Source organism: Onychostruthus taczanowskii, unplaced genomic scaffold (assembly GCF_017590055.1).
Source record: "Onychostruthus taczanowskii isolate IOZ18803 unplaced genomic scaffold, ASM1759005v1 scaffold18, whole genome shotgun sequence".
In the NCBI taxonomy this organism is placed as follows: domain Eukaryota; kingdom Metazoa; phylum Chordata; class Aves; order Passeriformes; family Passeridae; genus Onychostruthus; species Onychostruthus taczanowskii.
The window spans coordinates 10,499,841-10,522,825 of record NW_024499017.1 but is presented as its reverse complement, the minus strand read 5'-3'; the positions used below and the strand labels follow the sequence as shown (position 1 = coordinate 10,522,825).

Sequence of the window (22,985 nt, the reverse complement as noted above, 5' to 3'; positions counted from 1 at the left end):
AGGAAACAAATTTTTAAAAGGTAAAAATATACTTCAGGTTGAATAAAAAAACCTCTACAGTAATAGGCTTCCCTTTTCTACTCCACAATGATCTTAAAATCAGGATCCCTCAGGTTTACTTCTCATATTTCGGGAATTTTTCCTTAAAAGTTTGCAGAGCCCCAGGAAACTTTAATAACAAAATCCAACCTGGCTGCAATTAGGTAATTTTTTAAAAACTCTCTCCTTCTCTCCAGATACCAAAATAAGTCAGACTCACAGTAAATGTAGGGGATGGAAGAGCAGGGCAGGAGGTCTGGTGGGTTCAGGCGGGGAATTCCCTCGCCTTGGTTTTGGGGTTTCATCAGAACTTTCAGCTGAATTCAATTTACAGGGAAAAAACCTTTCCTTGCAAATTCCACCTGGAGGCTAAATTTGAAGCTTTTAGGACTGGAGCTTTAATTCCAGAACCCCAAACTCTGGCTGGCTAACAGGGGAAGTGCTGTAGACAGGAAGAAAATGTTGTTTTCACCCTCGGTCCTGGCCATCCAAAGCCTAAAGCTAGTTTGGCTATTTCCCCCCGAGGAGCAAAAGGAGAAAGTTACCCCCAGCAAATTGATTTTATAGGTTTGCACCCTGCTAGCCAATCTCAAAATGACATCATTTTTATATTTTATGGTTGCACTGTGGTTTGGAGCTGGTGCACACGTGTTCATTAACGTGAAAAAAAGAAAAGAGCAGCTCCAGGAAAGTCTGTCAGACCGAGCTAAAAACATTCTGTACGTGTCTTCTTTCCTTAAAGAACATCTTTATCTTTAGAAATGAGCTAATTAGGAGTGCTTGCACCATTTTTGGAGAGAACAGATGGCTGGTTCTTACCTCCTTCTTGGTGAATTCTGGTGCGTGGTCATTTTTGTCATCGATAAGAATGGTGGCAGTGGCTGTGCCTGTCAGTCCCACATCCATCCCACCCATGTCCTTGGCTTCTATAACCAGCTCATACTTTGGGCTTTCCATGGTCTGAAAAAAATAAAAAGAAAATGAAAGGTTAAGGGAAAAAAAAACCCCACAGAGATAACATACTATTTTTAATTAATATTAAAATAATAAATTTTAAAACGCCCAAAATTTTATTTAGCCTAATAAAACATAGCAGAGAAACAGGTCTGTTATCACAGTTTTACTGAAACACAAGCACAGCTTTCTCTGAGATCAGATGCTACCCTGGAAACCTCATTTGCAATCCAGCATGAAGGTGAATATTGGTAAACAGTACATAATTTATCCTGTTATTTAGGAAGATTAGGAAAGAGGTAAGAAATTAAAATATACTTGCTCTTTAAGAGTAAGCTCTGCCTTCAGTGCACCAATATTTAGCAGCTTGCTTCATCAGTGTTATGATGGGTACATAATTAAATACTAATGTCACAATCTACATATAAATTCACTTTATTAAATCCCATTCATTCTGGGTATTAGCATTTAGACTGGTAATCTAAGTTTGCTCCACTGCAAAAAACAAAAAAGCAGTTTCCAAAACAGGCAGAGACTTCCAGTTATTGCCCAAAGCCAATGTGTAGAGTGATATTAATGATTTATATTACTGATATTTGATTGCCATGTCATGGTACTTATCTGGCTGCCCACCTCTGTAGAACCAGACAGCACAGGCCCAGAGAGAAATCCAGCTTAATTTCCTCTCATAAAGCACAGCCTTATTCTGGGGAAAAAAAAAACAAACCCTTTTGTGATGAGTTCTGGAATGGGAATGTGGCAGCCTTTGCAATTCCCATCTCTCCCATCAGGGGTGAAAGCTGGATGAGGGGTCAGCAAGAGCTGTGTCAAAGCTGATGTTCTGATGTTCTGAGCACCAGAACCTGCTCCCCTGGCACTGGTAGGGAATTCTGACATGGATTTCAGCAGAACTTCATTCAAATGAGTTTTCTGTGGCTGCCTCGAGTGGAAGCACCTGCCCAAAGCCCCCCTGGGCAGCAGCAGCACGGAGCCACAGATGGGCAAGTGCTGAGCCAGCTCTGAAACCACACAGTGAGAACCTCACTGTGCCCAGGAATGTTTATCCAAACCCTCCTGGACAATAAACCTGCATCCCACGGGCAAAGCTGCAACAAAGCTGCTGATTTGGAACCTTTTGGAACCGTGTCTGTAAGAGCCCAGGGTTCCCAGCTTTGCCATCCCTCACCCATGTCCTTTATCCAACAGTTTCCCAGAGAATTGTCAGGAATTGGACACAACCCAGCAAAGCAACCTCAGCCTCTTGGCTCTGCAGACAAGGGATTTGGAAGCATTTCCCAAATTGTGAATTTTGCATTGTATGTTTTCCTGGGCACATCCCACCATCTCTTTTTTTGGAGAACGAGTGAGAAGGAGATCCCAGCTCCTCAGTAGGGAGATTTTGAAGCATTTTTAGGCCAAGAGAGAAGCAGCCACCTCTGTTGCTCATCAGATCAGCTATTATGAAACAATAAATTTGCATGTTAAATCAACAAGTCAAGTCAGAAGAGAAATTTTGTTCTAAAAACATATGGACTGCTAGGAAATCAGATGCCACTGCCACACAGGGGATCCTAAGAAATGTATTTCCTGTAGTCTTACAACATTATTCCATGAAATTCATCTCAGAAGGTGGCAAACCAAGACCAGGAGTTTGATTTATAACATCATAAAAACAAACACAAAGAAGTATTACTGACATATCTACAACACAAACTCACGCCATGGAGGGAAACTAAATTTATAGTTTTCATATATTTGTTTTCTAAAGTGCATTAAAACCTGAATGAGGCTTCTCTCCCCTCCCCCAGCTGTGACTTTTTCATTATTTTGATTAGAAAGTAGTTATTATCGTATGGAAAACTTGCACAGCCATTTGTCACTTCATGTTTATAAGCCTCTTTGCTCAGAAAGCCCATTTTTACTCACAAATTGGCCTTTTTTTCCTTTGAAAACCATCCCATTTTCTATTGAAAGCAAGCCCATTTGTGCCAGAAATTGCATCTACTGCAGCAGAAATGTCTGTGACAGGAGTCCAATGTTTAAGCTCATGCAAAATGTGAAAAACATTGAATTTTGAGTAGTATTTCATGCAATTATGAATACTTCACACTTCCCTGCTATGCAGCACTTCCTACAACTCGTTCTGACACCAAATATTTGCCTTGTTAGAGGAAGCAGCTGCTAACAGATGCAAACCCTGAGCAGAGGCTTGTTCCCATCAGAGGCTCTCTTTGCACTTGCTTGTAAAGAACCTTGCAGAATTCTCCTGCCTCCAGCCCAGAGGAGCCAGGCAGCAGCAGGGATTGTTTGGAGCAGTGGGATTTACCAAAAACCTGGATTTCTGCAGACAGAGCAGGGATCCCTGTGCTCCCAGCAGCCCTGTTCTGCAGGGGTGCTGCTGCAGGGGTGTGCTGGGGGCTCAGGGCTGCTCTGGAAGGTCTCATGGCACCTCCTCAGCACTTCCCTCTTTCTTAGGGCTCACACCTTTGACCCCAGTGTGTTCTCCCTCCTTTTCCTCCTATCTTGTGAGGAAAAAGTGCTGCTGGCAGGAGGCAGTGGGGGACAACATCCTTCCTTCCCCGTCTCCATTCCTGCCCAGCTGCAGGGATGCAGCTCCCAAAATTTTATCATTTTGGGACCCCACAGAGACTCAGGCACGTCCCACCGAATCCCTGCCTGCCACTAAAGCCAGGCCTGCTCCTAAGTGGCCTAAGCACAGCCTTGCAAAAGCAATCCAGTCAACAGCACTTGATATCAGGAACAGAAATAAGCCCCAGCTCCCAACAAGTGGGATCTCCAAAGGAAAACAGATTACTGGAATAAATGAACATCAGGTCGCTGCTGGTGTGGTTTGTTATTTATCAACTGTGACTTTGTGGAGTGTGACACTGTGGAGAGGGTTTGCATAATTACAGCAGGAGAACCATTCCCTATCTCCATAAATTTTCCCTGGAGTCACTCAGCCACGGCAGGGGTGGCACTGCCAGCTCATGCGGTTTGCCAAGGTGAGCTGTCCTTCAAAGGTGCCCTGCCTGCCATCCCCACCAGAGCTAAGATTCCCATCAGATCCCACTGCCCTGCTGCCTGGCACAGCTGGCTCAGCCCCACAGAGCAGGGAGAGGCCAGCAAAGGCACTTCCTCAGAGTTCAGCTCCCTGACAAAGGCAGCAGGAGCTGACCACAGCACAGGGAAATGAACAGTGCAGGGCAGGCACTCTCACAGAAGGGAGAGCTTCTGGGTAATGCTGAATGAAAGCAGATGATGATGGAGTTCTGCTGGGGTTTAATCTTTCAATATTACAGATACAATAAAAAGGGAGTGAAGAGAAGCAAGCCCTGGCTGTGGGTATTTCACAGCAGCAGCAGGAACAGTCCAAGCCTTGGGCTGGGCTGTAGGGCATCCAAATTCAGCTGGAATTGGCAGCACCACCAGTGCTGTGGGACTCAAAATGTAAGGAGGGAACCAGTGGAACCACTTGCGTGGTTGCAGGGAAGATTTAGGGCCCCTGAGGCTGTGATTCCCTGCAGCAGCACCCAGCAGCAGGACCGCAAGGACTTTCTCCAGGAAGACCCAATTCAATATTCCTCCTGTGCCCTCCTGCAAGGCATCCTTGGATTGCATATTTTGGACAGGGCACGCTCAGTACCCAGCAACAAGCCCTCCTTTAGTGCTTCAGTCCTCATCCAAAAAAAAAATAAATAAATTAGGGAGAATAGAAATCCCCAAATTCCCAGAAAGTTGCTGAAGTCAAAACAAATTCTGTTTGTGAAGCAAACAATACACAGAACATTCAAAATGCTTAAAAGTGTTTTAAGTATCCTTTTAATACTAATTATTACAAGAGAGTTTTCTTACTATTCCATGGATATTTGTATTTCTGTAATGATGCAACAGTGCCTCGACTCTTCTGTTTATAACTCTGTTTATAAACTGTGTATTCATGCATAATTCTGTATCAGGAGTGTGCTGCAATATCGTGTTTGGTACTAATGACTTTATAATATAATGCTAACCAGAAAGAAAAAATCTTTGGATTGAAATAATTTCAGTTGGAGCTAAATAAATGCTTGTGTTCATTTAAGATGATAATTGCATATAATACACACTGAATATGTCCTATTAAGACATAATCAATGTTCTTGTTGAGTAACAATATCAACATTGAATCTAACATTATCCCAGAGTATGCCTGTCAGGATTTTGACAAATGTAAAATTAAAAAAAAAAAATGAAGCAAAGTGACTATTAGCAGCTCTAACAGACATAATGCTTTGATAATTATAATATCAGCATTTATTTTAAATGCCAGTTGCTGCTGCTTAAAAAGGGCGATATACACAGAGGCTTTGCATTTAGAACTTGAATTACAGTTTGATGAATAGAAAAACCCAAACTCTTTTGTAACATAAATCCTCTTTAGCTCACCAATTTCCAATTTTTTCATATCATAAAGGAAGGTCTACAGTTTAATCACTGTAATAATGTACTTCTGTTATGAGCAAAATCAATACCTATTTACTACCCATGGGAGACGTGGAGTCCATGGGTATTTCTGGAAGCAAAAGGAAGACTAAATTTTCTCCTTCAGCAGTAACCATTAAAAAAGAAAAGAAATTGCTCCAAAGTGTTGGAACCAAATTGGTTTCCTGGCCTGAGTTATTTGTTATTCATCATGATGAAATCTGTGACTATTTAATATATAGGATCAAGACTTTAATTCCTCATAACTTACACATTTATTTTAAATTACACATAAATTTAAACATTTAATTCTTCATAATGATGGCCTAAGCACAGGGCTTGTGTACATGGATGAGTTTGTTACATTTTACATGAAAATACAGGAGTTTTATAGGCATACTTTCAACAGTCTGTGTAAAATGATAAGTTTTGACTGATGTACAAATTAGGATTTGGATACTGAATTAATATGTGTAGAAGGCTGTATGCATGTGCATCTTGGCTGTTATATATATTAATATAAATATTAATATAAATAGAAATATTGACACTATTTAAGGGAGTTTCCTTGCATAGATGATGATATTCATAAGAATTTCTCCTCAGATAGAGATCACCAACCTCTAGCACAGAACAGTGGCTGAAGCTCAGGTTTAGTCCAAGATATTTCCCCTTAAATTACTGTTAGATAGTCTACTCCTAGAAGTAAGCCCAGGGAAGACAGCAAATGTTCAGTATTCTAAATAAAAATAAGAGACACAACACCACTGAAGCTGGTGCCTCTACACTGGTTTTTGGCAGGCTAAAACCAGTTCCCTTCATAACAGAGGGATGTTGATCTGCAGCAGCTACTCACCAGATGCTCATGGTTTGGGAAACAGGTTATTTTCTATGTCAGCTGTTCTAGAAGTATAAAGTACTATAATAATTTTTAATACCTTTGGAGAATGAGAATCACAATGTTCCAAGGAAAATACTTGCTGTCAAATACACTGAAATATACTTTTCTTTTTAAAACACAAGCTATGTTTCAGCTTTCCTCTTGGACCAGTGTGTGTAATTTCTCTTTTTCAGGCAAAAAATTCAGTTGTTCTTCATAATCAAACAGTGCTGCAGAAATCTTTCACTCCAGTGTGAAAGCACCAATTATTATGTAACTCCTTGAGCTGATTTTAGACCACTTAATCACCCTCATTATTCCACATTCAGAGGTGCCAGGAATACAAAGACATCTCTCACCCCAACCCTCTGTCAGCAGCAGAAGTGGCTGGAGTGAGGGTCTGCTCCCCAGGAATAGGCTTGGTTAGAGAAAACACAATTCCATGGTGCTCTGCAAACAATTACAGACCTGCTGTGTGCAAACATTCCCTGCCTGGCTGTATCACTGACTGTGCCCTTCCAGGGGCTGTAGAGAGCACACGCAGCCATCCTTGCTGGGACAGAACAGAACCCCTCTGGGCTCAGAGGTCAGGCAATTCCAGAGCTCAGAGGTCAGGCAATTCCAGAACTCAGAGATCAGGCTATTCCAGAACTCAGAGATCAGGCAATTCCAGAACTCAGAGATCAGGACAATCTAGAGCTCAGAATTCATGGCAATTCCAAACTCAGAGTTCATGGCAATTCCAGAGCTCAGAGTTTATGGCAATTCCAGAGCTCACAATTCATGAAGATCAGGCTATTCCAGAACTCAGAGGTCAGGCAATTCCAGGGTTCACAATTCATGGCAATTCCAGAGTTCAGAGTTCAGGGCAATCCAGAGCTCACCATTCGTGGCAATTAAAGAGTTCACCATTCGTGACAATTGCAGAGCTCAGAATTCAGGCAATTCCAGAGCTCACAATTCAGGACAATCCAGAGCTTGGAATGCATGACAGTTCCAGAGCTCACAATTCAGGACAATCCAGAGCTTGGAATGCATGACAGTTCCAGAGCTCACAATTCAGGACAATTCCAAAGCTCACCATCCATGGCAATTCCAGAATTCATAATTCATGACAATTCCAGAGCTCAGAGTTCAGGACAATCCAGAGCTCAGAACCCGTGGCAGTTCCAGAGCTCATAATTTGGGACAATTCCAGACCTCAGAGCTCAGGACAATCCAGAGCTCATGATTCCTGGCTATCCCAGAGCTCAAAGATCATGGGAATTTCAGAGACCACACTTCATATCAGTTCCAGAGCTCACCATCCATGTCAGCTCCAGAGCTCAGAATCCATGGCAATTCCAGAGCTCAGGATTCATGACAACTCACCTTGCTGGACCTCCCCTGCCCTCCCTGCAGCCTAGGATTCTTTTGGGGGAGGAACCATGGAAACCATGGAATCACAGCTTCCCATGTACTGCATCAGAGTCCCCCTTTCACAGAGCCTGCACCCAGGAGCGCCTCCAACCCTCACTGTTCATGCAGCACTGAGTATTCTGCTTTAAATGGCACCTGGCACCGCTCCTGCTCCTCACAGACTCGAAACCTTCCACTGTTTATACTCCAAGTTTTGGTGCTGGATAGAAAACACTGTATGTCATCCACATTAATGAACTGTACCCCAAAAACCCCAAGGATAGACTTGGTTACATAAATTCCTTGGTGCTTAACGTTCTTCAAAGCTTCTTAGTGAACAATGCAACAATGCTAGAAAGCAAAAAAATTCCAAGGGTTTCTCCATTAAAATCAGAATATATGGTTGGAGACATTAAGAGTCTGACTGACAAGAGTAGGAGGCACCATTCTCACCTGTCCTGATTATTACACTTCTAAAAAAAAAATTACAGCTACTACACAATTTGCAAAGTTATGCCTAATTATTTTCAAAAAGGTAACAATTTGGACAGAGCATGTGAAAAGAGCTGTGTCTCAGAATAAATAAATGTTTGCATCAGGACACCTGGCTGCATGAGGGAAGGTAAGAAGCAGTCCAACTTTTTCTACAGGACTTTCAATCTGGTTGTCTCCACCATCAAAATCTTAAGTGAGCTGTCAGGAACTCTCAAAATAAGAATTCCCTTCCCTTCTGTATTACAAATATTTACTTCAACAAAGCTTTGGGTTTTTTTTGGTGTTTTTTTGGGTTTTTTTTTTTTTTGTTTTTTTTTTTTTTTGTTTTTTTTTGGTTTTTTTTGTTTTTTTTTTTCCAAATCACTGTGTTGCTGTAGCAAATATTCATTTTGAAAAATCAATGTATTTCCATAAAAACTGGTTTCCTGCAATACCCAATCAGCTCTATTTGCAGTGTTAATTATATATTTCATTTTAACAGTTGCAATTTGCAATTCAAATAATCCACAGGCCAAAAGGTATTTGCTGAAAAAAATGGTCAAATAATTTTCAGCTATTAACATATTAGAGTTGAACAATCTGTTTGCAGACAATTTGTGAGGAGAAAGGAGGGCAAAGTTGTTCTAATAAATTATTAGCTGCAAATTATTGAATCATTCCTAGTCCCTGTCATAGGTAGGAATGAGTCTATTTAAGTCCAAAATCACGAAAGGAGAGACAAGTTTCTCCTACACAGTAACCTCAAATGGCTTTTAGTAGAGACAGCTTTTCAAATCTCTCTATATAAAAATCCCAATGCCAAGAGAATTCCCTGAGTATGTGGAGGGTGTAAAGGTCAGATAAAATGGATCAGGACAGAGATGAGCAACAGAGTTCTGCTGGAACTCAGCGAGGAGAAATCAGGAGCAGCCTCAAAAGCATCCAAGCCTGAAAAGATTCTTAGGCTAGAATAAATCAGCACAGCTCCACTGACTTCAAATGGACTTCCCAGGTTTATTTGCTCTTTTATTAAGCTTTAACTTGCCCAGTTTGTAAATGAAAAACTGGCAGGTTCCCATTCACACCAAACCAGAGCTCAGGGCTAGAGGCTGCTTCCAAAACACCAAAACCATGAGAACCACAGGTCCCAGAACTCACACTCTGGAAAAAAGTCCCCAAATTCCTCATACCAGGAGGATGAAGGTAATTAGGTAATTCTTCCTGCCTTGTTGCAGGTGTAATCACATAAAAATTTGTATTTTTAATTTTCCTAATAAAGAACTGCTGTTCCTACTGCCATATCTTTGCCTGAGAGTGCTTAATTTCAAAATTATGATAATTTGGAGGTAGGGGGTTCACATTTTCCATTTCAAGGGAGGATCCTGCCTTCCTTAGCAGACAGCTGGCTTTTCAAACCAGGATGAACCATCTGCAAGGACCTCTTGCAGAGGCCTCTCAAGGAGGTTCTCCATCCTTAACCCCAGCCAGCATCTCTATCTGCACAACAGCTCAGCACCATTCCTGTGCCCTGCTCATGCTGCAGGATGGGGACAAGGCTGTTTCTTTGCTAGAACAAAGAAAAAAGTTTTCACGAGTTTCAATTTATAATCATCTAACCCAGTATTTTCTGCCTTGCCAATAAAAGATAATAAGTTTTGTGATACCTGCCTAATGCCAAGTTTTTAGATTACGTGTTATCAAATGAATCAAATTGCGGCCTACTGAGTTAACACCAGAAATCACATCCACACAAATTAGGCCCACTTAGATTATATTTCCCTCCCTAAACATTCCAATTCCCCCGCCAGAAAGCAATGTGATAAAGGTCAGGATGGAAATTGTGTTTCTGCTGTGTAATCTGCTTTGCAAATTTGTATCAGTGGTCAAAATGCCCAGAAAACTCAATTACTGACTTGTTACGACAAACACACATCAGCCGGCCCCGGCAGGCAGAGGTTATTTCTAAAATTAGTACCCTAATGCAAAAAGCATAGTCTGTGATTCCAGATGTACAGCCTTTGCTTGATGTTTATATTGTTAAATATTAATGGAAGCACTGTCTATTTTTTCAAGCAAATTATCAGGGACATAATAGTCTAGTTAAATAGGTGCATTGTCAGCTGGAGGGGAGAAAAAGCCTCTGTGTCTGTTTGAATACCGTGTTTCAACGTGGTGTTCTAATCAAAACAGTCATCAAATGTTACTTTTAATCACTATTATCATTTTTCCTTGAACTTTCGTTTTTTATGCAAATCTTATTTTAGAGTTTAGTGTTCTGTTGCCAGCAATAATTCCAGGTAGCTTTTGAAAGAGAGGACCCTGCTGAGAGTGTAATGAATCAGTAAATGATACCAGCTTTGCTCGTGGACAAAAACAATTCTGGTGGCTGCATTTACACTCTCATTGGGTTGTACCTGCAGAATATAAATTGGCCTAATTCTAAATCATCCAAGGGAAAATGATGCAAAATGGATTTCAATTACACTATTTCTGTTTTACCAAAAAGCTTATCACACTATGGGGTGAAAAATCAACCCCTCCATAGGATTTATGTTCTGATGAAAGATATAACAATGGAATTTTACATTTAAAATTTCTCCAGTCAATTTCATTCTTTTCTTTCTTACTCCTACGTATCTCCTTATCATTTCCTTTCATGATGAAAAAATTAAATGCCCTTTTTGCCAGTCTTGCATTTTCTGCTTCACTTAAAAACTTCTCTTTTTGCTAGACTTTTACAACCCTTCTTTTATTTCCTAAGAGCATCTGCCAAGCAAACATCTCCCCACCATCATCCTTAAGTCAGGCTTGGTCTTCTTGCAACCAAACCAACATTTGTAGGTTATTCTCACTTTCAGACTGAGCCTGTCAATGCCTCATGCAGATTTTGCACTGCAGTACAGCTGCTTTTGTGAAATAAAAATAATTCACATGACAGAAAGTATAGGACAGGTTGCTCAAATAAGAAGAAATAATGCTGCAGTATAAACTCAGCTTCCCTGCTGCGCTCATGCTACTCAATGTCAGAAATTTCTGGAGGCCTGGTGCTCTATAAAGTAGTTTTATATACAACTTTCCTTTAGGAGAACTCCCAAGGCACGTTGGAAAGAAAAACAAATTCTTCGCAATGTGCAGAATTAAGGAAGAATTGAAGGTAAGAGTAAATGACTGAGAGAAATCGACTTTTTTTAAAAAAAGACAAATTGCAATTAAGTGAAAAACATGTAGCACCACGAGCCAGAGGGAGGTGAATGCAGGAGATGGGGTACAGGAGGGCGTGGGGGCAAGCAGAGGTCAGGGAACTACAATGGAGAGAGCTCAGGAAGAGATGTGCAAACTCCAAAATTTCCAGGCAGTTCTTGTAGACTAAAAGCAGCAAAGCCAACAAAGGGGAGAACGGTATGGGAGGCACTGGTAGCAGGAGGAGAAGTGGCAGAAAAGAATACCTGAGCCCTTTGAAGGACTGGGCAGAGCCATCCACAACGTTACTGAAAGAGCTTTTCAAAGGCAGGAAGAGCTGTGGATGTGAGCAGCACTTCCACACTCAGCCCAGAGCTCAGCCCTGTCGTGCTCCCCCTGCTCTGAAGGTGAAGGGTTTGGATTTTGCTGCTTGTCCAGGCTGTGCTCCCTGGGGATGTGGAATTTTCTCACACCGCACAGTCGGGATGCCTGAGCTCTACCAAACCCAAGTCCGGCTGCCCTGGAGAGAGAACTGTGCAGTCCCTGAGAGCCTGGAGGGATCCACAACCCCTGCATTCCCAGTGTGGCATGAGTGTGGCTCTTGTGGCACACACAGAACTGCAGCACAGACAAGTTCTGCCCACACTCAGAGTGTTTTGTAAGCCAGCTTGGCCGCAAGCAAGGCAAGAGCTTTGAAACCATGAAAGAACCTGGGTCAAAATCCAGCCCCTCCCAGACACATGTAGAAAAATGTGATTTTGTATTGCTGACAGCTCCTAAAGATCTGCAATTAAACCAAATAAATGGCTGAGGTACCCTTTCCATTGTTTGCAGGTTGGCATTTCCTGTGTCTGGGATGTGCACTGTGAAACCTGAAATTTGTAATTCAGGGTGCCCTCCAACACCCGTTGGTCCAACAGGACATTTGGTATTGACCTCAAGCAGCTCGAGATCTAATTCCTGACATTTCTGCAGGCCACAGAGTGTGTGACATTCTGGAATGCCCTGCAACCTTTACTGAGCCCAAAAAACTTTTATTAACATAATTAATTTATATTCACAAATCTCTTGCTGAAAGCAGTACTGAGCAGCAGTATCAGGTTCATGTGCTGGAACTGCTGCAAAACATTTCTGCAAAATGGGAATCAGAGCAGGCCCAGCAACCGTAGATCTAATGGGATTTAAATATAATTAATATTGAATACTAAAAATTATGGTGTGTAATCATAATGACAATTCAAGCTTAACAAGTGCAGCACAGTAATGAATGAATTAAAAGCAATACACTTTTTCACTCTCAACAGAAGTGTTTGAAACTATGTTTCAATACAAATCCACTGTTTGAACTGAGATTAACAAATATTAGTCTCATTATAAATTTTAATAATATTTGCATAAACTTTATTGAGAGAGAAAGAAAAGGAAGAAAGAAATTTCAATTTCACAAGAAAACTGGAAAATTGAATTTTCTTAAAAGCCTATCTTAAAAGTCACTTTAATTTAAACAGATTTACAGAGGCAGGAAATGCTGAGTTAACCCTACAACAAATTGGAAGGGAGGCTACAAGTGAAGCAATTAACTTAATAAATAAATGGAGAAGATGCTTCTAAAATTACTGCCTTTGTCAAATGTTCAGCATCTTAAGCCTGGTAAGATGCTTTTTATCAAAGCAGGAATGCAATTGCTGGTGAAAATGTGAAATAAAATTGATATTATTAGCTAGACAATGTTTTAGAAAAGGACTGTGGTACACAACTGAAAGTAAAACAGAATAAAAATAAATCAGCCCTAGGTTTCTTCTCTGGGATTCAAAGGCTGGCCACAGTCAGTCAAGGAAGAATTCAGCTATCTCTCAGTGTTCTTCCTCTCCCCAAGCTTTGCTTTCTCTGTATCTACCCTTGTTTCAAAAATATTATTTGCCTAAAAATGTGGGTTTCTTCTTGTGAAGGAGGACCTACAAGAGAGTGCCAAAACATGATGAGTTTGGACCACACTGATTTCTCTGGACCTGAGGTTTTGCCTTGGTTCTAGGCCAGGGTAGGTAAAATGGATTTATAATATCCATGGAATTTATCAGACACATTTTTTTTTTCCCCCAAGTGATTCCAGTTCCAGGTGGTGAAGAACAGCATCAAACAGCACCCATTTGTTGAGAGGTCATTCAGACCATTCCTCATCCTGAGTATTCCATGAACCCTCCCTGCACAGAGATAACCAACACTTCCTCATTTGGGCCATTATGGAAATTTTCCCTTACAACACACTCAGGAGTGGAGCACTTTAAAGGAAAATGTCACAGCGCCAGGAAAGGAAAATATGCAGCTTTTAAAGTGCCTCCAAACAGTGGCAAATTACAAAGCATTTTTTGATGATTCCTGGTAGATTGAAGGATTATGTTGAATTTAATCAATATTTTTGAGACGTGGTTCCACAGAAGCCAAGCCTTTTAACCCGAATTTTATACAGCTGAGACATTCCTCCATCAATATTGAGACTAGACAATTGATCCCTCTGTTGGACAGAATATAACATCTCCAAAACCAGCCCTACATTAAAAAAGCATGACATCCTGCCCTTAAAGTTTATTTACAGATGGTCTGTTTACCAAAGGTCAACATGCTTGTCCCTGACAGCATCAGAACCTCTCCCTGCAGGGATCAAAGGAAATATTATGGGATCTTTGACTGGCATGGAACTCCTGGAACGTTTTCCAGCAATCCCAAAAGCAACTGACAGTACCAGAACCATCTGACAGCATCAGAACCTCTCCCTGCAGGGATCAAAGATATATTATGAGATCTTTGACTGGCATAGAACATATTCTAGCAATCCCAAGAACAAATGGCTAATAATAAAGGTGTCTCTGAGTATAATTCTGTGTTCAAAAGGACCTGTTGGAATGTGCAGTGGGGACTGGGCCAGGAGGGCTTCATCTCCACTTGGAAGGAAAAATGCAGCAGGTGCTCAATTTGTACGTGCTGTTGGTATCCAGTGGCTTGGGAATTCACATGCTGCCCTTTCAGACACTCCTTTCCCCACACAGACTAGTATCAGGAAATGCAATTTGATTATAGAATGAGATCTCTTGGTTACAGGTGGAAAAGGGAGAAAAGGCCCCCAGAAATCCACACTTACAGAGAAGGGTACTGCAACAACTCCCATGGAAGCTGTTGTATGCATTCATGTAAATGAACGTGTTTAGGAAATAACAGTTTAGGTTAAGTAACTTCAAAAAACCAAAAGTTTTCATCCCCACAAGTGCCTTTTTTAGCAGGACATCTTTCCCCAAGCCTTGCACAACAGTGAGGATTCAACTATCAAAGGACACACAATTTAAACCTGGCAGTGTCACTCTTGCTGTGCCAGCCATCAGTTTGGTGTGCAGCAGGACACCCAGAAGTAATGAAATGTGTCCTTACATGCAGATCCTGATGTGCTCCACAAACACCCATTAGCTGGATGCAGCAGCACCCCACGGGCAGGTTAATTGATGCAGTGATAAATGGCATGGCTGGAGGTCGTGCTGAAAATCACTACATCTACAGATTGAGAGTGTTCCTGTTCCTAATCTGGAGCTCTAAGCACCTCCTCCCTTTTAGTTATGAATGAAATGATCAAGACTCCCTTCCTGTTTTTATTTTATTTCCTGTTTTTATAACAACCTGCACAATTCCGTGATGGTTGATGCACGTGTGTCCCCCGTGTTCTTCTCTCAGTCCCCACTTCGCCTGGCTGGCTCCAAACCTGTGGTTTTTGTGTTCCCCACAAACCCAGCATCACAGGCACAGAAAACAGCCTGTGTCCTCCTTGTTTCTGCTGGCCTGGCTTCTGTGTCTCAGTGATTTTCTTGTTTGAATATTTTCACCTTCACCGAGTGTTTCAGTGAAATCAAGAGTTTAATTACCTCGGGAGGCAGCAGGGGCGTCAGGGTTTTGGATGAGGTCAGCTGCTGACTGCTTGTCACTGAGGGACTCTAATTGGAGCATTTGCCTAGCAATTTTAATAAGATATTTGCATTTCTAGTTTGGTTTAGGTGTATCTTTGCTTATTAGGGCTTCTGAGGAAACAGCATTCACATGCTTATTTTCCTGAGATTGACTTTAAGCCCTCTAAGCCTCCAGAAAATGTGTTTCTACCATTTAATTGCTATTTTGTGTTTGATTCAACAGGGCTCTCTGATGCTCACACAAAGTTTGAGGCATAACTGTTCAGATGCAGTTTTTACAGCTGAGCCTCACTTGGGAAAACAATAAGAAAAATAAGATCAAAGTTCTTAAGCCCCTTGCCCTAAATTTCTCAATGGCCAAGCAACACAGAGCTATTCCCTGAAGAGGCAATAAAAATATTCTAATATTAAAGAGATCACCACACACACTTAGAGAATAATCTCTGTGTGTCAACCTCTGAAGGCCTGAGGGAAGACCTCTGTTATTCATGCTACTGTAAGCTCTGTGTACCTTCCAATTCTTTATATAGAAAGCTTAATGGCCATGGATTATTTGCCTCATTGGTTATGGTGCTTGGAAATAAAACAATGGGAAATATTCATTATAATGCTCCCTTGTATTGAACTTCCACTTGGCTGAAAGTATTAAAACAAGCTGCAAGGAAAATTAAACCTCAGGAAAAAAATGGCAGGTTTATTTATGAACGTGAGAGACAAACTAACAGCTCTATTCCTCTTGGTTTGCAGTGGTTATTCTGTAAGAGCTCTCTGCTCTGGGCTTACTCTGCCTGTCCAACAGGTTTTTGTTCATTTCTGTTACCAGGTGGCAGCCTAAAAACAGGAACTGGGGGCATATGGGAGGTGAAATTACAAAAAAACCCCAACACCCAGCAACAACAAAGCCACCAAATGACTACAAAATATAGAAAAAGAGCAAACTATTGTGGTATTCAGTACTCCAAGAAGAATCATTTTTGTTGTCAAATTTGAAGGTCTTAATAACTAGAAAATCCAAAACAGACTGAATAAAGAGTAATCTCAGGAAAAGATATTAATGGAGCAAAGGTGTTGGCTGAGGCCTACTGAAGTGAATATTTATCTATAATTTCTTCATCAGTTATTATAGATTATGGCAGATAATTTTTGAGAAACATCTGCAATATATTTTGACAAAGCCAATATCAAAATGTCATCTCAAATGGTACAGAAATATTAATTTATGTTATTTTATTGTGACTAAAGATCAAAGATTTATCAGTTGATTATAGTTTGCTGTGTGGAATCAATAACACCAAACAGGCAGAATGATCCCTAAAAGCTTTAAATTATGCTTAGCTGAGAAGTTAAATACAGGCTTTAAATGAATGCCTGTGAAAAGTGTACATTGGATATCTCTGGATATTGACAATTTATTAGCTGAATATTCACTAATTAGCTTTTTTGACATCCTAATGGCCAGTGCTTTCTGCTGTCAATAAACTGTGGCTGTAATCCCAAAATGCTGCTGTAGGCCAACACTGAACTAAATCCACATCACTCAGTAAAAGTGGCAAATTACTCCCCTGAAACTGGGATTCCTCAAGCCCTGCTTAGTGCATTTGATGACTGCCTGATTAATAATGGGGCAAAAATACACTTCAGGGATTTATGGTGGCAAGAACTGATGATTAAATCCTTTTTTAGATTTAAGGGTGGCATGAAAGTGCCATCTGAGATCCAGGAAGAGCGAGAGGGATTTTGTCTTGCTTGCTTCTTCCTGAAGATAAGGTGACTTCTTTCCCAGAACTTTTACATTTCATCTCTAAAGTGAATTAATATTTTTAAAGGCCAAGCTTGTGGTTTCATTTTTCACTTTGACAGGTTCTGAAATGCAGATAGATTTGATATCATATGGAATATTTCTCTTGTTTTAGTCTGGTCATCTTTTGTTCTAATGCCACGGAACAAACCAGTGACTTTTCAAATGACCCTGTAAAAACACAAGATCAGAAAACAAAGTTGTTCCTGTCCAGCTGGGAAATCACCTTCTCATCTTGAGGAAGCTGCTTTTTTGTTCTTATTTTTTCCCCTTTTCCAGCAGTTTCTTTTTAATCTATCCTAGCAAGGGGTTTAACAACAAAGGATCTCTTTGCAAAGTCCTGTTGAGATTTATAATGGTGAAAATTCCTAACACTGAGGTTCAAAGGTGACACGACAACAAACTGCTTGTCTCACCTGTGTCCTTTCATTTTCCTACTTGGAAATTATTTTGGGGGGTTTTGCAATGCTGAAAGGAAGCAGCACACACAGAGATTTAAATAATTACAATCTGTAAATACAGATACCTGTAGATAAAGCTATAATGTAAGTGAAGAGAGGGAACCATGGACTGTAGGACTAACCAATGGCCTTGTGTACATCAGGACACAAGAGATAGAAAACGCTTTCTAGAGAATACATTTGCTGTTTTGGGGAGAATATTGTTTTATTTGCCATGCAAAAAGACACCTTGCTTTCACTTTGGGAAAGAACTGGCAGCTTTAGAAACAGTTTTGCCTGGATCACCCTGGTGTGCCCGGTGGAAGGATCCAGTTTTGCCTGGATCACCCTGGTGTGCCCGGTGGAAGGACTGATGAAATTCAAGCCTGTTGAGGTATTGAACTTGCACTTGTTTTTGTAGAGCTGCAGATAAAGACTCTTTTCCAAAAATTGAAAAATTTGTTTATTAGAAAGTGGTCTATATAATGCATGCAGAAGTGCCAAGGAGGTTTCAGCAGGGTTTATCTAACACATGCATTAAAGCATTAGCATAAGTGCACTGACTATGCAGAAGATATAATTTCTTGGTCTAGAAACTTGCTCTAAATGCTGCAATCTTGATTTTAAATTAGCTATTAAATTATAATATGTGGTTTACTAAACAGTAATTAAAACCTAATTTTTATTAATGCTGTGAATATTAATCCATCCCAGGTTCACTTGTTTTATGTAATTCTTCTAAAGCAATGCATTGCTGCTCTTCTAAAATTTTTTTGTGTAGCATTTCCTCCAAGAGGGGCTGGAAAAGGTCCCTGTATGCATCCAACAGTTCTCAGTGTGATTTATTTTTGAGAAACTAACACCATATGGGCTCTCACAGCATCCCCTGTAATGGTATTGGGCACTGGCTTATTTTTCTGTGCTGTTTTGTAGACTCTGAAGACATGAGGTGAATACAAAACCTGCCTGGAAGGTATCAAAGTGATGGAGTATTAGTCAGGAGAAGGGAAAACTTCTCCAAGTGATGATTGACTAGGGATGTGTTTTCCTGCAGACATTTTACATGGTATAATGAAGCCATAACACAAGCATACATTATTCTGTGTCTTCATTAGAAATTTAAACAAGCTGTAAGAGCACCGAGCATAGACCCCAACGTGCACAGCAGAGCTCGGGGGGTGATTTATTATCATCTTAAACAGAAGCAGAATTGGACTTGACGTGGCAAACTTTGATTCACCTGCATCAAGACAACTGCATGTCACTAATTCCAGCACGAAGTAACAGCCAGAATACAAATTAGCATTGGACTAGTATTTTCCAACTGCTTCAATTTGTTCTAAAACAACGGGCAAGTCATGACAAGATGGAAATTAATTTTAAAAATTCAAAAAAAGTTCCAGCCGGTGTCTGATATATCAATTGCAAAGTGATTCAGTTGCACTGTACAGCTTAAAGGCTGAAATTTTACATTACTTGATTAAACAGAAAACACAAATCAGATGGTACAAGACACAACACTGAAAAATTTATGTAGCAGCAGGAGAAAAATGAAGCTCAAAGTATTTAAATGTTTCCCCAGGTCACAGAGCAAATTTGTGTCAGCAATTGATTCTAGAATCCTCACTCCCAGGACAAAGCTGTAATTGCAAATCTGTGCATCTTGGAGCAGTGTCTGATTCCTAATACAAAACAGCTTTTTATTTAGCAAAGATATTCAGTCCTTTGCTCTGCCCTGTGCAGGGAACAATCTGATACATGCACAGATTTCTGTTTGGGAATAGGAGGATGAGAGGAAAAGAGCTTTTTAAAGAAATGCCATGTATTTACTGCATGAACACAGAGCTCAACCTGCAAACACCAACCTGCAAACCCCTTCAGCCAGGGCCACCTTTGCATCTTGAGAGGAATGGGGGATTTGTCTTTACAAACAAGCTGTGGGTCTGCTGGGAGGTAAAACCAGCACTGGGAGATAAAAGAAACAATGGGAAGGATTCCACTGATTGATGAATGGAAAAAGATATTTGCTTTTACAAATAAATTGTAGGTTTGCTGATAAATGAAATTAGACATTGAAAAATGAAAGAAACAATGGGGAAGAAAAACCCCTAAATTCCATAAGAATTAAAAATGAAAAGGGAAGGTTATACATTAGAGGGAAATCTTTGGGATCGGGTGTTTTGGAAATCTGTACTTCTCAAGTACCTCAGCCAATGGGGAAAGAGAGATGGGAAATGTAGGAAATTGGGATAAAAAGGAGGCCGTGTCCTCCAAAAATCTGAGAGATCCCAGGGGAATGCCCCATGGTCTCTCCCTTTATTCAAATGAAGTAAAAGGACTCCTCTGTCTCCTTTTTGGACATAAACCTCTGGTGTTTGTGGATTCATTTTCCTAAGAAGCTGCTGCTGGTCTTTGTGCCTGGGAGCACAGAGCTGCACCAAGGCAGCAGCCAGAGGGGAGCACTGGCTCTTGCACAGGTGGCAAAGTCCAAAATCTCTCAGTGTGTGTCTGCAGCTTGACAGCATTGTCCCAGGACAGGCAGCAAACCAAACAGGACTGCCCTGCTCACCCCACACATCTGGGCAGAGCCAGCCACTGCCAGCGAGGTGCAGCAGACACCTTTTTGGATTTGCTTTTTGTTCCTCTGTCAGAGCCCTTGTGCAATGAGGGGCTGCTTGGCTGGGTTAGTAACTGTGATCTCATGCCTTGGCACTGGCAAGAAATGAGCAGTTCCCAACACATGAACAATTTCTGACTGGAACTGCTGGAAAAGTCTGCCTGGGCTGACTTTTGTGGCAGGCCAGATGCTGTTTGTGCAGAGCTTTGGATTGAATCTGGTTTTAAAGTTCTTGCTCTTTGACTCTGTCAACCACCACTGAATAATGAGTGACAGGTACCCTGATTTCACAGAATGGGTTGGGTTGGAAGGGATTCTGAAATCATCAATTTCCAACTCCTCTGGGCAAGGAACCTTCCACTAGACCAGGCTGCTCCGAGAACCTGGCCTGGAACACTTCCAAAACTTCTCTGGGCAATAAAAAAGTTTTTCCTCCCTTCCTCTTGGGAAGAAAAAATCCCACATTTGTACAAAAGTCAAGCATTAAGAATTAAATAGGTTCACAAAATATGGTGAAATAGAAGTGGAAATATCAGACTTAGGTGCTTTATGTTTTAAAAATAGTATTTCCTTTCAGATTGGTGTGTCTGAATTTCAAAACCCTGCTACCTCATTTCCATCTCCTGCTCCTATTTTCTTGCCTTCTACCCGAGCTCAGTAATATCTGTCACTGCCTCCTCTGAAAACAAATCCCTCTGATTTAGTTTCTCTTAATTTATTCACTTTTTAAAAGGGCACAATAAACAATAATGGCCATTGAAAGACCAAAACTGAGGATAATGAAAAATCCAGTCATCAGCAGTGCAAACTGCAGTCTATTATTAACCTAATGATGTGAGACTGTTTAAATATGATAAAGCTCTTGTTAGGAGTTAAAGCTAAGACTAAATAAATATAAAGCCTGCCTCATTTAGATCATTTGGTCTGTCATTTCATTTAAGTTAAGTGAGAAATAAATTATATATTTTATGATCTATGCTGTCAGGAATTCCTTACCATTACATATGACCATGCCCTCCTCACTCTGCAAACACAAGTCTGAAGCTGCACTCCTCAGATGAGCCCATATTTATCATTAAAGGCAAAGGGATAAGTTCAATTTCAGTAACATCTGCACACAGGGGAAACATCTTGGTTGACAGCACAGCACAGGCAGCCAGAATGATGAATTTTTTATGCACCACCTACATTACAAACACTTTGCAGAAGAACTGAACATCAAAGTGCCCCTGAACTGCTTTGGCTCGTGCAGCCTCCAGGGCAGAACCTCACCCTGATTATTGATCCTGGGCTGGATATTGCTCCTGTCTCTGCTGTTGCTATTTTGGAAAGAAGTGTTTTGCTGCTCTGAGATCCACTGATGATTCACCAGCACACCCCAAGGCACATCCAGCAGCAGCAAACCCAGCACTGCCAGCGATCCCAGAGTGCAAAAGGGAGCAGGGGGAGGGGTGTTGGATGTGTCCTGTAAGGACCAGGGCCCTGCTGGACTCATCACCCAACACTCAGCACAACTAATTAATGCCACCTCACCCACGTGCTGAGGCAGCTGCACTGACTCCAGTCCAGCAGCAGCCTGAATGATGCTGCAGCTCCATCTCCACTGCCCCTCCTCAGCTGCCTTTTTGTCCAGAATGTAGCCATCAACCCACAGAAATTCTACTTTTTTTTTTTAACTTATTCTCTGCCTTGTCTTTCTAAATATATTTGAGTCATGAGGCTTTACAACAAGTAATTGAACACACTGTTTTTAAATGGACAAAAATGTACTCCAGAAAAATCAAAGCAGCACGGCTATAGACTTCTCCATCTCCTGTGCAACCACACAACCCCAGGGTAGGAGCTCATCTCCCAGCTCTGCTGGATAATGCTGTCTCAGGCTGTCCTTTACTAAACTTGCCAGCAAAAGTAAACTTCAGGTTTCTATTTGCCATCATTTATCCACCACAACTCCCACCCTGCCCCTGCTGACAGCTGTGACTCAGCCAGGAGGTGCCACTTGCCATCCCTGGTGGCTCAGTGGTCTCCACACCAGCTGCTGCTGCTCTGGGCACTCTCTCCTGTCAGGGACTGTCAGTCACTCCCTAAATTTAATTAAGTTATTAAGTTTAAATAATAAGTTTATATTGTCTTATAAACTTAGAATATATTGGTAAAAGTAATCTGCTTCACTATAAAAAGCTTTTATCCAGAAAAGGAAAATGAGTGGAAAAATGAAGATATTTTTTATGAGTTGATATTTGCCCACTCTACCAGCAGATACTCATCTACTGTGGTCAGATTAGCTTCTGTTCTGGGTTATTATTTATTATCCCTTTGCTTTTAAATGGTTGTGTGTGTAAATCCCTTGAATATAAAGTATGATTGGAGGCATTCATTGCTACAAGATGAGACTAATAGAATGCCCAGGGCATCCAGAACTTGTGAGAAATTATAACAACTCCAGGAAAGAAGAATGGTTGAAGCAAAAGGTGCCTTTTCTCTCTTCCTATTGTAAGAAGTTAATAAAACCGAATTCTTTATTTTCTATGAGTTCTCTTTAAAGAACAGAGGTTACAACTAAGTGCAAAGAGGGGGTCTCAAAAATGTGGCAAAAAAGATAAAAGACAAAAAAATTAGAAGATAAAGCAGATATTGCAGAGGAGTTTGAGCAACTGTGCAAATACACCAGAGAGTTCTCCCAGTCACCAAAAGCACAAGCCAAGCCCTGGCTCCCCTCTGCAGTTTAACTGTTTTATTTCTGTGCTTCCAAGCAGCTGTTCTGCACATCATCCCCAACTCCTCTCTGAGGACACAC

General features: G+C 41.0%; 1 protein-coding gene across 2 annotated transcripts in view; it reads right to left on the bottom strand.

Moving 5' to 3' along the window:
- Positions 1-22,985, bottom strand: part of CDH13 (cadherin 13) — a 433,407-nt gene that overhangs the window by 75,988 nt on the left and 334,434 nt on the right. For both annotated transcript variants that reach the window (XM_041400548.1, XM_041400547.1), the window contains exon 8: positions 859-999. In XM_041400548.1, the coding sequence (XP_041256482.1) occupies positions 859-999 (141 nt within the window). The remainder of the gene's footprint in view (positions 1-858; positions 1,000-22,985) is intronic.